We start from the raw sequence: 14158 nt of genomic DNA, 5'->3' as shown, positions 1-14158 counted from the left end.
GTCGTGAGGAGGCGCCGACGCAGGCGAAACACTTGCACGCATCCCCCCCCCCACCTGGGCATGCTGCAAAACGCCTCCAACTGGTGTGTGTGTTTATGGGCCCACACATTTCTATGATGTCGCATTTACACACCTCATTTCTGTGCACAAGAGAGTAGCAGCTCTGTTAAAAGCACACACCCCTCTCTTGGGTAGGGGAACATGGTAGGCGACTAATAATTACGCTACGGCCGAATGCGGCTACAGGACATGCGTGTTCTTATATGGAGAGCCCCCTCGCGGAAAACCCGATTTCAATCCGGTTGGGGGGAAACAAAAGGCAGAGCCCCCAGAGGGCGACTGAAAAGGCCGCGCCTGCAGGAAACCACAGGTGAGGGTCGAGCGAGATGACCCTTAGAAGCCGAAAGGGCTTCTGTGTCGGCCGGCGGCGCTGATCCTATCCAGGCCCTGGGAGAAGCCCGCTTGCCCGACGCTGAGCCGCCTTCACCCAGGATGACACCGAAGGACTGTGCTGTGGGACGGCGCGAGAAGAACAGCTCCCGTGACCCCCGCAAGCCCCGCCCTTCCCCTCAAGCGAGGCCGCCGACTATTTCCATTTTAGCTCCGGGAAGTGAAGTTATTGGCGCCAGCTTGAGTGCGGGCAAAATATCCGCTGCCGAGCACCCGTCACTCCCAGCAAGGGGCAGCGGAGCCGCCGACTTGCCTCTGCTGCTGCGCTGGTGGGAGGAGAGGGCGGGGCAGTGGCCCAGTTTGGGGAGGTGCCGGCCCCGGTGAGTAGCCTTGTCCGTCTGCCTGTCTCCCTCCCTCCCTCCGTGGGGCACGTAGGACCCTTTTCATGCTTCCCCTGTGGGGGCTCTTCACCCCCCCCCCCAATCGCAGGGTCGCCCCATGGATCTAGCAACCTCTTCGCAGGGAGTCTTGGTGGTTGGGTGGCGCTTCGTTGCGACCTTAGTGGTCTAAACCCACCCCTTCCGTCTAAAGTAGGGGAGGATTCAGTAGGACCCGGGCTGGCCTGGCCGCCTACTTTTTTAACAGCCGTTTAATATGCAGAAATAGTGATGGGACGCTTTTTATTGCTTGGAGATGCCCACCAAGCTGGCAGAGCTTCCGGAGCCCTTTCAAAAGTTTGCAACCTTAGAGTGAAATCTGACAAAAAGTTCGTTCTCTCTACAAAGGCCCTGCCTCTCTACAGGAGACCTGCCTGCTCTGATTATCTTTTGCAGGGTTTTTTATGTGTCTCTTTTCAGTTCTCTTCTCCTCTGTTTAGTTTACGCACTCCTCTAGAAGTACCTTCTACCCCAGGTTCTTGATCTTGGAGGATGCAGAACTTTTAAAAAGATTGCTTATGTCCGCAGCCTTGCAGATTAGTTCTGTTTGTACTTGATAACAGCATTCCTCAGAACAGGTGAGGTTACAGGGAACCAGGCAGAGGGCCTTTTTGGTAGTTGTGCCCGCTCTGTGGAATGCTCTCCCAGCAGATGTCAAACAGCTATGTGATTTTTAAACGACATCTGAAGTTCAGGGATGTGTGATGTTGCATGGTGGTTTTACTCTTTTTTGTTGGGAGCCACCCAGAGTGCCTGGGGCAACCCAGTCAGATGGGCAGCATATAAATAATAAATTATTATTATTAATAATATTCCCTTTAAAGAAACAAATCTGCCAGTGACAAAATACCAATAAAGCTTTCTGTGTTTCCTGCCCTGCCCGCCCCTGCAATTCTTTGGCCATAATTATATTCTCATTTCCTTCTTAGTTTAGATTTGATTCCATGCTTTTTGTGCCTTTCCAGTTCTGGGTTATAAAGCTCTCTCATTTTATTTTTTTAAATGAAAGTCTTGTCTAGTTTGCTCATCTGCTTATAGTATCACATAACGGGGTTAGTAAAGCATGTCTGTGCAGAAGGGGGGAGACACAGAGTAACATGGCTGTCTTCTAACAAGAAACAGTATTCTGTAACAAAGCACCCCACACCTATACAGGTACTTTTACCATGGGAACTGGAAAAAGAGCAGAGGAATGGAGTTGGGGCAGCTTTTAGGTTTGCAACCTGTATTCAAACAAAAGAATGATTGGTTTTGAAGGAATTTTAGCATAAGCCCCCCCCCCTTTAAACATGGAACATTCTTATTTTGGTCAGAATTAAATATAAGGAATTGGGTGTTCCATATGGAAAGTGTGTTCTAGAAAGCTGTGGATTTATGGAAAACTGGAAATAGTTAAAATTCTGTTCTGTAAAGCTGTGTATAATTGAATAGGGTAGCATAAGTGTGCCTTGAGATGGGGTTCCTTTATGGACTCCTTAATCATTAAACTTGGCCATAGGTTGATTTGTACAGGAATACAATGCGATAATTGATGACCTTATTTCTTGGCTAGCAGGAAATATTTTATTGCTGCTGTATCTAGTCTTTGTTTGCATCAGAACTGTAATAGGGTCAGGTCTGATTTGAACATTATTTACTTGCTCATTGTCGAGGAAATGTTTCCATGTGGCATTCAAAATTCATATTGCCTATACCAAATTGGCAGAATCTCATAGAACATCATGCCAATATTAGATGTTCTGTAACACTGATAGGGTGACATTCCATGCAATTGGAATAACTGACGTGCTGAGCCTAATACAAACTTTACTTTCTGCTGTGTGGAGTGCTGTCACAGATATATTTTAGTAGTCTCCACTTGTGGCATTAGTAGATCTGAATCAGCACAGAATACAGTAGTTGCAGCCCCCCTAGAGGCGGACTTGATTATCGGTGCATGTGTTTTCAAAGGTAACAGCCTCAAGCCAGAGATATATTTTTTTGTACAAGCAACCCATCTTAAACCTAAACACATTTTCTTAGAAGCAAGTCCCTTTGATTTCAGTGGTACTTTCAAGGTATGCTTAGACTCTCAGTCGTTGCATAAAAAAGACTTGTCTGATGCATAAGGTATGAATCTGCAGCTCTGCTCTTCTGAATCCTTATTCCCACTTTGCTACTATTTGTTCTTTGAGCCTGTGCTTGCAACCACTGACGTGAACTCTACAGATCTGTTCTACATTTGGGAGACTCAGTTGAATTCATCTTTCCTTGTAACTGCCGGGTGCATCTAAAAATTGATCCATTTGATTTTACCAGATTTGGGTCAACCTTATGGTACACCCTCTGGTTCCTCCTCTTGCCTTTGATGCAGACAACAGTCACACACACACAAGAGTCTTATTAATCTTGAGCAATCAGCAGAGATTCAGAGTGCAACAGTGTATATCCTTTCTGAAAAATTTGTAACATTATGTATTCCTTTAATCTTGCTACCCAAGTCATAATCTCATAGAATTGTTGAGTTGGAAGGGACTCCAAGGGTACTTTAGTCCAGGCCCCTGCAGTGCAGGACCCCTTTAGGAGTTTTCTGAACAGTGGGGTACAATAAACCCAATCTTTTGGGGCTGTTGTAAATTTGTTAGTTTTCAGAAAACATGGTAAACTGTTGGGAACAGAATTTTTAAAGGAGAGCACTATGTATTTTGTTTAACTACAAATTTTGAATCCATGGTGTTGAATCTCATAATTTTTTCCTCATACCTACATTTTGGATAGCAGCTTACAAACAGCTATCTGTAGCTTGAACCTCTCTAACTCATTTGGGGATGAGATTCATTTTTGGCCTTATTTTTTAGCATTTTAAGCTGTCACAGCTTGGCAGGTCTAGTTGCTGCAATGTCAAGATTGTGAATTATCCTGCTGGTAATTGTTTTCTGATTCATCAAAGTGATAGATGATGATGAAAGAAAATGGCAAATAATCATAAAAGGGGAGTTTTCAAGGATGCCCCTGAAAAGTGCAATTTCTGAAATGAAACACATGGGCTTGCTTATTAATGGGTCACCTTTACTGTCTGACCTTAAAGAAAGAAATGTTCTTAAGAGTCCAGAGATGGGGTGGGGGACCCAGATGATTGGAAAATCAGCCTGTGAGCTAACATGCAAAATTAGTTAATAGACTCCCAGGGAGAGAGTAAGATGGAGGCATGAAAGCAAAGCAAGATTTTCAATGCTTCCTGACTTGAATTCTCTAATTTTTGAGATTGCAGGGGCATCAGCCCTGTTGGCTTCAGAGCACCAGTGACAGTTGTATGGTTGAGTATGCAATCCTAAACCCTCTTACTTGGAAGTAAGCCACATTTAAGTCAATGGGACTTTTTCTGAGTAGACATGTATAGTGTTGCTTCTATTAAAATGTTGGGGATAAGTGAGTCATCCTACCTGTGTTTTGTGCTTCATAGCAATCCCATATTGATGTGATCTGTCAGGCAGATGATATACTGCACAATCTGAGCAAGTTGAGTGCTGGTGTGAGTGTTGTTTTTTTGGCAGGCTTGCAAATGCTCTTCCCCAATCTGCTTCCATGTATTTCACAGGCATACGAAGATGCATGATCTGATTTATTGAATATGAAGTAATAACACAACCAAATCTTTCAGAATTGTCTTTTGTATTGCATTTGCCTATTGCTCCAAAGTGTGTAACTTGTAAATATTTGAGTGTTTTTGCTTCCCTTTCTGTAAGCAGTGGAAATTTCAGAGTGGCAGTAGTTGTTTTCCCTTCAAAGTGAGAGCATTGGAGACTTTAGAGGGTCTTTGTATTTACAAACAAACATACAGGGCAGGATTCAGTTAATGAGTCATGCTAACAGAAGCCTGCATGGAGACTTCTGCTAGTGCATCAGAGCTTTCCCCTCCTTTCCTTTCTATGCAGAGCATGATACTGGCTGTGGGGCAGTCTATATCTATATCTCTACAGTATATATCTGCAGCACTTTCTAGTTCTTTGTTTACTTTGCCACTGGATCTTTGATTGTCTAGCTGTGGGGGGTTGCTCCTGGATTGTTAGCCCACTTTGCATAATTAGCTGAGCTCTGAAAGTTTTTGGGGTGAGAGCAGGAAGTTCTGCTGAAAGAGTTGGGGTTAAAGTTGGCTGCACCTGAGAACTTCTATCAGCGAGGGGAGGACAACAAAGCAGGGAGACAGGTGAATGTCTTCTTGCTGAGGAAAGTAGCAAGACACATGCAGGTGAAGCTGAAAGAGTTTGCTGGTTTATATGAGGGCTTATCCTCATTGCTTATCAGTTAAGAGGGAGGAGGGAGAGAGCAAACAAAGCCAGCACACTATCTGCAAAGTATCTGTAAAGTATTGGTTCAGCTGAGCAGTAATTGGTTCAGCCAGTAAGATTGTCTTCCATAAACACGATTTTAACAATCAGTCCGTAAGTGACTGTGGAGGCCAATTCTGGATCCACACGTCCTTCCACAGTGGGGACATTGGTTTCCAGGTGGGAGTTGATCACGGTGTGGATTTGCCAAGCATGCCTTCCTCTTAGCACGATTCTCCCTTGCATCCTGAGAGCGAGTTTCTTCAAAGCCCAAGACACCTTTGGTAAAGGCTGTTCTCCAACTAGAGCGCTCGCAGGCCAGTGTTTCCCAGTTGTCAGTGTTTATACTACATTTTTTTAGATTTGCCTTGAGACAGTCTTTAAACCTCTTTTGTTGACCACCAGCATTACGCTTTCCATTTTTAAGTTTGGAATAGAGTAGTTGCTTTGGAAGACGATCATCAGGCATCTGCCCAACATGACCAGTCCAACGAAGTTGATGTTGAAGAATCATTGCTTCAACACTGATGATCTTTGCTTCTTCCAGTACACTGATATTAGTTCGCCTGTCTTCGCAAGTGATGTGTAAAAATTTTCGGAGACACTGTTGATGGAATCTTTTGAGGAGTTGAAGATGGCATTTATGTTTCACAAGCATATAGTAAGGTTGGTAGTACAATAGCTTTGTAAGCAAGCATTTTGGTTTCCCTGCAAATGTCCCAGTCCTCAAACACTCTGCACTTCAATTGGGAGAAAGCCACACTCGCAGAGCTCAGGCACATAGCCCTAGTCTGGAGCCTGTGGGAGAAGGAGAGAGGGAATTGTTTCATCTGGTAAACTGAAAGGCTCTGCTAAATTCCTCTCACAATTTCAGAGAAAAGGATAGAGAGCTGCAGCACCCAGTGCAGACAGCACTAGTTCTGAACCCAGTAGAGTACATGAGTCTGCTCCATAAATCTTCTTTTCCTAATGTAAATCTCTATCCTATTTCCTTCTGTTAATAACCTGATTGCTAAAGCAATAGCTCAGACAGAACTTGTATAGCTATTCCTGTCTGTCATTGCTGCCTGAATGTATCTTGTTCTCTTAAACAACTGTGTGTTTCTCCTTGCTGTCCCTTGTTCCTGGATTTCCACCCCCCCCCCCGGGAATAATCTTTTGGTTCTACTTCTCTCTTCTTCCAAATCCTTCCTCCATATAGTTCTTGATTATCTGTTCAGTCATCCTTAAATGTGTGTTATTATCCTTGCTCAAGTTCAGCTCTCATTGCCCTTGCCCCTCCTATCCATTCTCTTCCATTGTTGAGCTTTGGTTCAGAGGTGGCAGCCACAGAAATCTATGGACTACAGCTCCCATATCCTTGACCATTGACCATGCTGGTTGAGACTGATGAGAGGCGGCAGTCCAACAACATCTAGAGGACCAAAGGTTAGCCACCCCTGCTTTAGATTGTAGGCTCCTGCCCTGGCTGCTTTTCTTTCTACTTATGCGGTAAATTTGCATTATTGCTACATTCTCTCATATAAAAGCAATTTCCAACATTTCATAGCATTCTAGCATGATCAGGAAATGAAAAGCAGAGCTATGCAGATTGGAATAGGTTTAATTCTTAGTGGTTCTCATTGCATTCTATGATACAGAGAATAGGGATACATCCAGGAAGATGGTTACGAAAAGACCAACACTTACCTGTACTGGGGTAGCTGTTTTTATGGGAGGAGACTGTCCTGGTAACATCTGCATTTGATATATGGTGGGGTGCACAAAGCCCCCCCCCATGGCTAGTGTAGTAGGGCGTGTCATTTTAGGGGGCGAAACTTTTGCAGATTTCTTCAGTGTCTTTAAAATATGTTTTTAATGAATTCAATTCTTCTTTTTTTATTGAGTAGCATTCAGCTTGGTAAATTATGTTTGATTAGAAAGCACATAAACCAGGGGCGTACCCAGGATCAAAACTGGGGGGGGGCAAGGGGCGGGGCCAAGGCACAGGAGGGGAGGGGCCACAAAGTGGGAACGTGGGCGGGCTACGGAGCCCAGGTGAAACTGACTCTCACCTAGGTCTCACCTAGGCGCCATGAAGCAGCGGCCGCAGCATACCCCCAAAAGCACATGTTATTACCTAAGCCAGGGGTTCCCAACAAAATTTTCTCGAGGACCCCTCATCGAGCCGCTATTGTGACAAGGACCCCCATTAATTCCTAATCCTAAAATTAAAAAGTGAGAGCCAAATTAAGAGTCTTTTTATATTTTATATTTATACGTTTTTTACAGTTACAACAGAGTACTCCATCAGTATACAGTTAGTTTTAATTTTCAGTTCTTAATGAGATGAGTTAAATCTGTCCTTTGAGTCCATTATTTCTGAAATATTAGGTTCCAAACTTAAGAATAACTGAGTAATCACTCCTGTGTTGACAACTGATCTTTACAGAACAGCTTGCGTATTTATTTACTGTTTTGCAAAGAGGCAGCATGCGCCAGGGAGGAGGGAGGGGAATGGAGAAGACAGGGTACCTGCGCAGTAGCGCACAAATGAAGCCGACGCGCGCAAAGCATCTTTGGGAGGTGAGCGTTAGTAGAATGCGCGTGCTGCCTCTTTGCAAAACAGTAGTGTTTGTAAAGCGCCACCTAACGGCATACAGCAGAACTACTGCCTCTATCTAATTCTAGTTTTGCGCTAGACTCTGCTCATGCAGGAAGCGGCCAAAACAAAAAATCTGTTATCATACGAAATATATTTAATATATATTTTTTTCTAATAGCATCTTGCGGACCCCTCTGGCATAGCTCGCGGACCCCTGGGGGTCCGCGGACCACCTGTTGGGAACCACTGACCTAAGCATTTCTATATGTTCAAGTACGCATATCACCGGGCTTCCGTGCTCTGGGCAACTGCGCAGCAGGCAGGCATTCGAGAGGTACAGCCTTGGCTCAGCCTAGCGGTGCTGCAATGAGAAACGCTTCGCCCGTCATCTGGCCAGCTGTGGAGGGTCCATGAAACCTTCCCTGGCAGAAAAGAGGCAACCCGATCCTAAGATGGGAACCGTTGCTGGATCAAAGCGCCCCCTTACAATAAAGCACCGGCAAGACTAGGGCAAGTGTCCCTCCCTCCCCTCCAACATCCCACCTTCAGAAGCCTGCCTGGCCCGCCTCTCAGCCGTTCGTAAACAGCAGATCGCCGGAGGCCGCGAAAGAGCAGCTTCGTTACTCGGCAGGCCGCCGGCGCCATCTTCGCTTGAAGCCGCTCCAGGAGCGCCTTCCGAGGCTGCTCCTCCTGCTGCTACTTGGTGCGCCGGGTGGCTGGCTGCAAGTTGCGCTACTGCTCCGCCTCGGAGAGAGAGCCACTCGTCGTCACTCACCGGGCTCTCCCGTGCACAGCGGAGAGATCCAGGCCAGCTTCTGGGGGGGCAGCTGCCCCCCTGCCCCGCGGTGGGTACGCCTATGACATAAACTGCTCTTGGAAAGCCAAAGAACTTTAATTTTGCCTTCTGAAAATGTCTATAATTTTTTTTGTTTCTCTGCATAAAACATATCCTTTTAAGCATACAACATTACCTTGTAATCATAAAACAATGTTAGAAAGTAATAGCATCAGTTAATAAGAAATGTAAACAAGAAGTTTAAGCAAGTCTTGCTTTGATTCGTTCTTGGACATCAGCTGCCGATTTGCTTCTTTGCCACTGATGAAGCCCTCACACTTTTCATGTGTATAAAGGTAAAGGTAAAGGGACCCCTGGCCGTTAGGTCCAGTTGCGGACGACTCTGGGGTTGTGGCGCTCATCTCGCTCTATTGGCCGAGGGAGGCGGCGTACAGCTTCCGGGTCATGTGGCCAGCATGACTAAGGCGATTCTGGCAAACCAGAGCAGCGCATGGAAACGCCGTTTTCCTTCCAGCTGGAGCAGTACCTATTTATCTACTTACACTTTGACGTGCTTTCAAACTGCTAGGTTGGCAGGAGTAGGGACCGAGCAATGGGAGCTCACCCCCGCGGGGATTCAAACTGCCGACCTTCTGATCGGCAAGCCCTAGGCTCTGTAGGCCTGTGTATAGACCCTGCCTACTGGCTCCGTGACTTGTTTCACACACCTCTGTATAGACCGAGCATGGCAAGGCTACTATAGAACTTGCATGGGCTTGTCAGTGGACTTCTTTACTTTGGCTGTGTAAGTTTACACGTCAAAGGAGGTTCATATACCCAGTCAGACCAGTCTTATCAGCTCCAACAGGGACAAAGCACAGGGGCTGATGCAATATGTCTTCCTTGAACGTACAGGAATGCCTCCTAGTGTGTCATTATCTCCGCCCCTTAAGTCAACAATCTTTTGGACACAAGCTCTCCTCTCTTCACTGTCATCTGAGCACAAGAGTCTGGATTATCATTTCACTGAATGCATACCATGCTGAGCACTAAATGGTTGGCAAAACAGCATCCACTACAGTCTTTTGTAGCTGAAACAAGATGCAGTGCGTGCCTTCCACCCAACAGTGTTTTACTTCGATGTTGAACCAGCAGGGGTAGTATACACTATCAGTTGTAAATTGTTGAGGGTTTTGTCTTTAAGTCTTTTTTGAAACCCATATGGAACAAAGCCTGTTTGCTGCTGTTACCACCTTGAATGGTTCACTGGAACAATGTCTAGAAGAGCCAGATCTGTGGTATGTTTTTCTGTCCTTATGGCCTGTGTGATCCGATACTCATACACTTAATCCGTGGACGGATCCTTAACATCATTGACACTCAGAGGCTCTCCAATTGAGAGTTGGGTGAAAGAAGGATCAATTTCAAGTTCTGCAGCAGTGTCTAGCATCTTGTCACTGTTACCTGTCCACTTGCTGTTAGACAAGGTCTTCCCATCAAATGCTGTGATCAAGTGTCACAGGGGTTACTCATTAGTGTGAACACAAACCATTAGAGCAGCTTATGACCTGGCTTGACCTCTACCCAGTGCTCAGAGGATGACCTCCAAACCATCCTAAATATCTTTGCAGAAACTTACGAAAAGCTTGGCCTATCACTCAACATCCAAAAAACCAAAGTGCTGCACCAACAAGTACAAAATAACCCCTCTGCAGCGCCACAAATCCAGCTCAGTGGTGTAACGTTGGAAAAAGTTGATCACTTCACCTACCTAGGCAGTTATCTTTCCACAAGGGCCAACATTGATACTGATATCCAGCATCGCCTGAGCTCTGCAAGTGTGGCTTTCTCCTGATTGAACTGCAGAGTGTTTGAGGACCGGAACATCAGCAGGGAAACCAAAATGCTTGTTTACAAAGCTATTGTACTACCAACCTTACTATATGCTTGTGAAACACGGACCCCTTATAAACGCCATCTCCAACTCCTCGAAAGATTCCATCAACAGTGTCTCCGAAATTTTTTACACATCACTTGTGAAGACAGGTGAACTAATATCAGTGTACTGGAAGAAGCAAAGATCATCAGTGTTGAAGCAATGATTCTTCAACATCAACTTCGTTGGACTGGACGTGTTGTGCAGATGCCTGATGACTCTATTCCGAACTTAAAAATGGAACGCGTAATGCTGGTGGTCAATGAAAGAGGTTTAAAGACTGTCTCAAGGCAAATCTTTAAAAATGTAGTATAAACACTGACAACTGGGAAACAGTGGCCTGCGAGCGCTCCAGTTGGAGAACAAGCCTTTACCAAAGGTGTTATGGGCAGACAATCTTACGAGTGATTGCCAAATAAGATGGTACCACCCACCCACCAACCCAGTAGTTAGCATTTGTAGAATCACCTCCAATGGCCTGCAGGCTCTTCATGAAATCTACAATATTATAAGCAATAATGTTAGCTGGTTTTCCCCTCTTTGAGCCTTTCTCTGGAGTGAGGTGGTAGAGATATCTTCCACCTGGCTCACTGCACACAGAATAATGCTGTTCCGTGATGATCCTGGGGAACTGCTGATCTGAATTGCCTGCTTTCAGCATATCTTTAGTTGTATCTTCACAGCCATCTAAAAAGATGTAGTCAATTTCATCCTTCTGACAAAGATAAATTCCTGATCCAGGGATTTCGTTACTTTTTCTTGTCCCCTCTTGACTTTATTGTGATCAGTTACAAGTCTCTTGTGTTCTTCAGCGACCAAGCCAGCATCCACAAAGGCAGCAGTGGTGATGGCAGCTATGGGATGTAGGTCAGCACCATATCTAATGCTATGCTTGGCAACATTATATATTTCAAATTGTTGTATATATTTTTCTAATTAAAATGTTATTTTTTGAAGTATTACAAATGGAAGGTATACTTGGTTTTCCTAATGTCAATTCCTAATGAAGACTCCCTGGAAAGACTCCCTGTAAAAGACCCTGATGTTGGGAAAGATTGAGGGCACAAGGAGAAGGGGACGACAGAGGACAAGATGGTTGGACAGTGTTCTCAAAGCCACCAACATGAGTCTGACCAAACTGCAGGAGGCAATGGAAGGCAGGAGTGCCTGGCGTGCTCTGGTCCATGGGGTCACGAAGAGTCGGACACGGCTAAACGACTAAACAACAACAACAACAACAATGTCAATTAATAACTTCCATAATTTCCAACTTGGGCATCAGCTATTTGTTCTTCATTTTCATCAGTAGAGAAAATATTTTCATTTGATGATATTGAAGCATCCTGCTTACTTCTCTGCTTATATTCAGCAAGACTTACTCTCTCATCTTCTTGCCACTTGCTTCTTGACTTGTCTCTTATACCCAGGCAGATCTGGCAAGCCAGACTGATGTGATCCAATCATTTTTAATGATTTTAATGTAATTTTACAAACATTTGTTCCTATTTGTTTTTTAATATGACAATTTTAAAATTATTGGAAATTCCACAAAAATGTTAAAAGGTCATTATGTTTTATGTAGGTATATACCAAGCTAAACTAAATTACATTAATTTAACCAAAATATCATTTGAATTTCCAAGTGATGCTACAACTTTTTAGCACCCCTCATTTTTGGAATTTGAAAGTTGAAAAATTCAACACGCCCTACCAGGGCAGCCCTTTGCGAGCCAAACCTAACCAGTATGGCCCTTGACCATCATCATGCACATATCTCTGCTGGCTGTAAGATAACCCAGAAAGGCATTCCTACCATGATAGCTTTCATGCAGGTGGGACCTTGTATTTTCTCTATGTATTCTTTTGGTTTCTTTTTCGTGTTGTTATCACTTAAGATACAGATCTGATAGCCAGAAAAGCTTTGGAGAACATAGTGCGGGGGTGGGAATGGGGAGGATTTGCGGTGTTGCTGCTTCTCTCAGTTGGCCAAGAGCCCTAATCAGCTTTTTTGGCTGTGCTTTCACTGTTAAAGCTTGTTATGTAGCTCTCTTGCTATGTATAGTGTGGCAATGAAGGACTTTGCCGGAAGCGCCAGCTCTAATTGCACTTGCACCTGCCCTCCCCTCTGTTTCTCATAACTCTTAGCATTTCTGGCTTTTCAGCAGTTTCCCCCCTCTAGCTGCAGAATGCCCTTTCTGGAACAGGTAGCCATGTTTTTTCCCAGCAGAGGGCACTATGAGCATGCTGTTCAGTGGGCGACTTAGGCTATAAAACGAGAGCCAAGTGTCCTTGACTTTTCTCTCGCATTTTCATTTAGTCTTTTTGCCGTTCTTCTGACCTTTGTCTTATTCCTACAGTAGACTTCCAAGCTGTTGCTCTGTGAGCATATTACTTGAAAAATGCAGCTCCTTTCCCATGCCTAATTGAATATGAAAGCTGGCAACTGCTTCTGATGCTTTGGTTTTCCCCTTCTGTAGTGCTGAGTCTTGCACGATCCGCTGTCCCTTTCTCAGTTTTTCCTGCATCAGCAGTGGAGCCAGGTTTAGGCTAATAGGGGTTTGGGATGGCAGGCTGATGTTTTCTGATGTTGCATGAATAACTTTGGGCATGTTGGAAATGTGTTTTTGTTGTTGCTATTCATTGCTTTGGAACCTGCTGTTAGTCGGTGTTTTCTAGCTTCTTCCTGATTTAATCAGCTATATAAGGTAGTTTAATTGGGTGAGCTGGGATTTATGAATGTGCCTCCAAATAAGTCTCAGGTCTCCACACCTATGAGACAAGAATGGATTGCCTAGGGTGTTCTACCTCCAAGTAATCAATTAGGAGGGGAAACTGAACCAGGATCAGTTGGACAAATAAATATTTCTGTTTGTTCCAGTGGAAAGGATGCCAAAGAAAAAGCGGAAAACTGCAGATGGACCTGATTCCCAGAGCCAGGATCAGGGAGAAGAGTCAGGGGAATTGTCAAATGCCATGGTTGCGGATGCGTGTATTGTCATATCTGACAGTGATGGAGAGGTGAGTAGTCAAGAACAAACAATGCAAATTCTGACTTGAATTCTATTTGTATACCAGTGCATTTTCTTTCCCCTCCCCCATAAAATTCAATTTTGAAATGAAGTTGGAAATGCAGGCAACAAAATGAAAGAACACCACAGAATATTATTATATTATATCATGATTATATTATATCATGATCACTACTTAAGAGGAAAAGGAAAAAGGAACTCACTGATTACTGGCCTTGGTATATCAGGCAATGGCTGCTGGGACAATTAGAGTTTAATAGCCTGGGGAGAGGGTCACTAACTACTGGATGAGTTTGGATGTCCGAACTACAGTTAGAAGAAAGAATATGCATCTGTATTTGATTAGAATGCAGTCAGGTGTTTGATGGGCTTCCATAGGAGATAAGATAAACAAAAGCCATGGTGTCAGACGCCCCGTTACCCGCCCCCCAATAAAACTGCTTCCTTATTGAGCAACTTCATACATAATCATGGTCCCCCAAATTCCATCAATCTGCTAATTTATTTTTATGGGAGAGTTTATTTTACCTGTCTATCTGGAGTTAGGTAGCTGGACTTTGACACAATAGTCTATTTATTCTGCTTAATGTATTTTTAGGGGTGCTTTGATTTATTTTTCTCTAAGTAATCATATTGTAATCTTTGGAAAAGACCCTGATGTTGGGAAAGATTGAGGGCACTAGGAGAAGGGGACGACAGA

At 44.3% G+C, this 14158-nt stretch overlaps 1 protein-coding gene across 4 annotated transcripts in view; it reads left to right on the top strand.

The window, feature by feature from the left end:
• Positions 1–144: 144 nt before the first annotated feature.
• UIMC1 (ubiquitin interaction motif containing 1) overlaps positions 145–14158 on the top strand; it is an 81137-nt gene continuing 67123 nt past the window's right edge. For 2 of the 4 annotated variants that reach the window (XR_004691976.3, XM_035105822.3), the window contains exons 1-2: positions 145–770; positions 13308–13447. Coding sequence is in view for 2 of the 4 variants with exons in the window: in XM_035105822.3 (XP_034961713.3) it covers positions 13316–13447 (132 nt within the window). In the remaining 2 variants the exon portion in view is untranslated. The remainder of the gene's footprint in view (positions 771–13307; positions 13448–14158) is intronic. The other 2 variants (XR_015948199.1, XM_035105824.3) reach the window with 1 other exon arrangement.

This window comes from Zootoca vivipara, chromosome 2 (assembly GCF_965207765.1).
Source record: "Zootoca vivipara chromosome 2, rZooViv2.hap1.1, whole genome shotgun sequence".
In the NCBI taxonomy this organism is placed as follows: Eukaryota; Metazoa; Chordata; class Lepidosauria; order Squamata; family Lacertidae; genus Zootoca; species Zootoca vivipara.
Note: the sequence above shows the minus strand (reverse complement) of the source record. Positions and strands in the feature narration are given on the sequence as shown.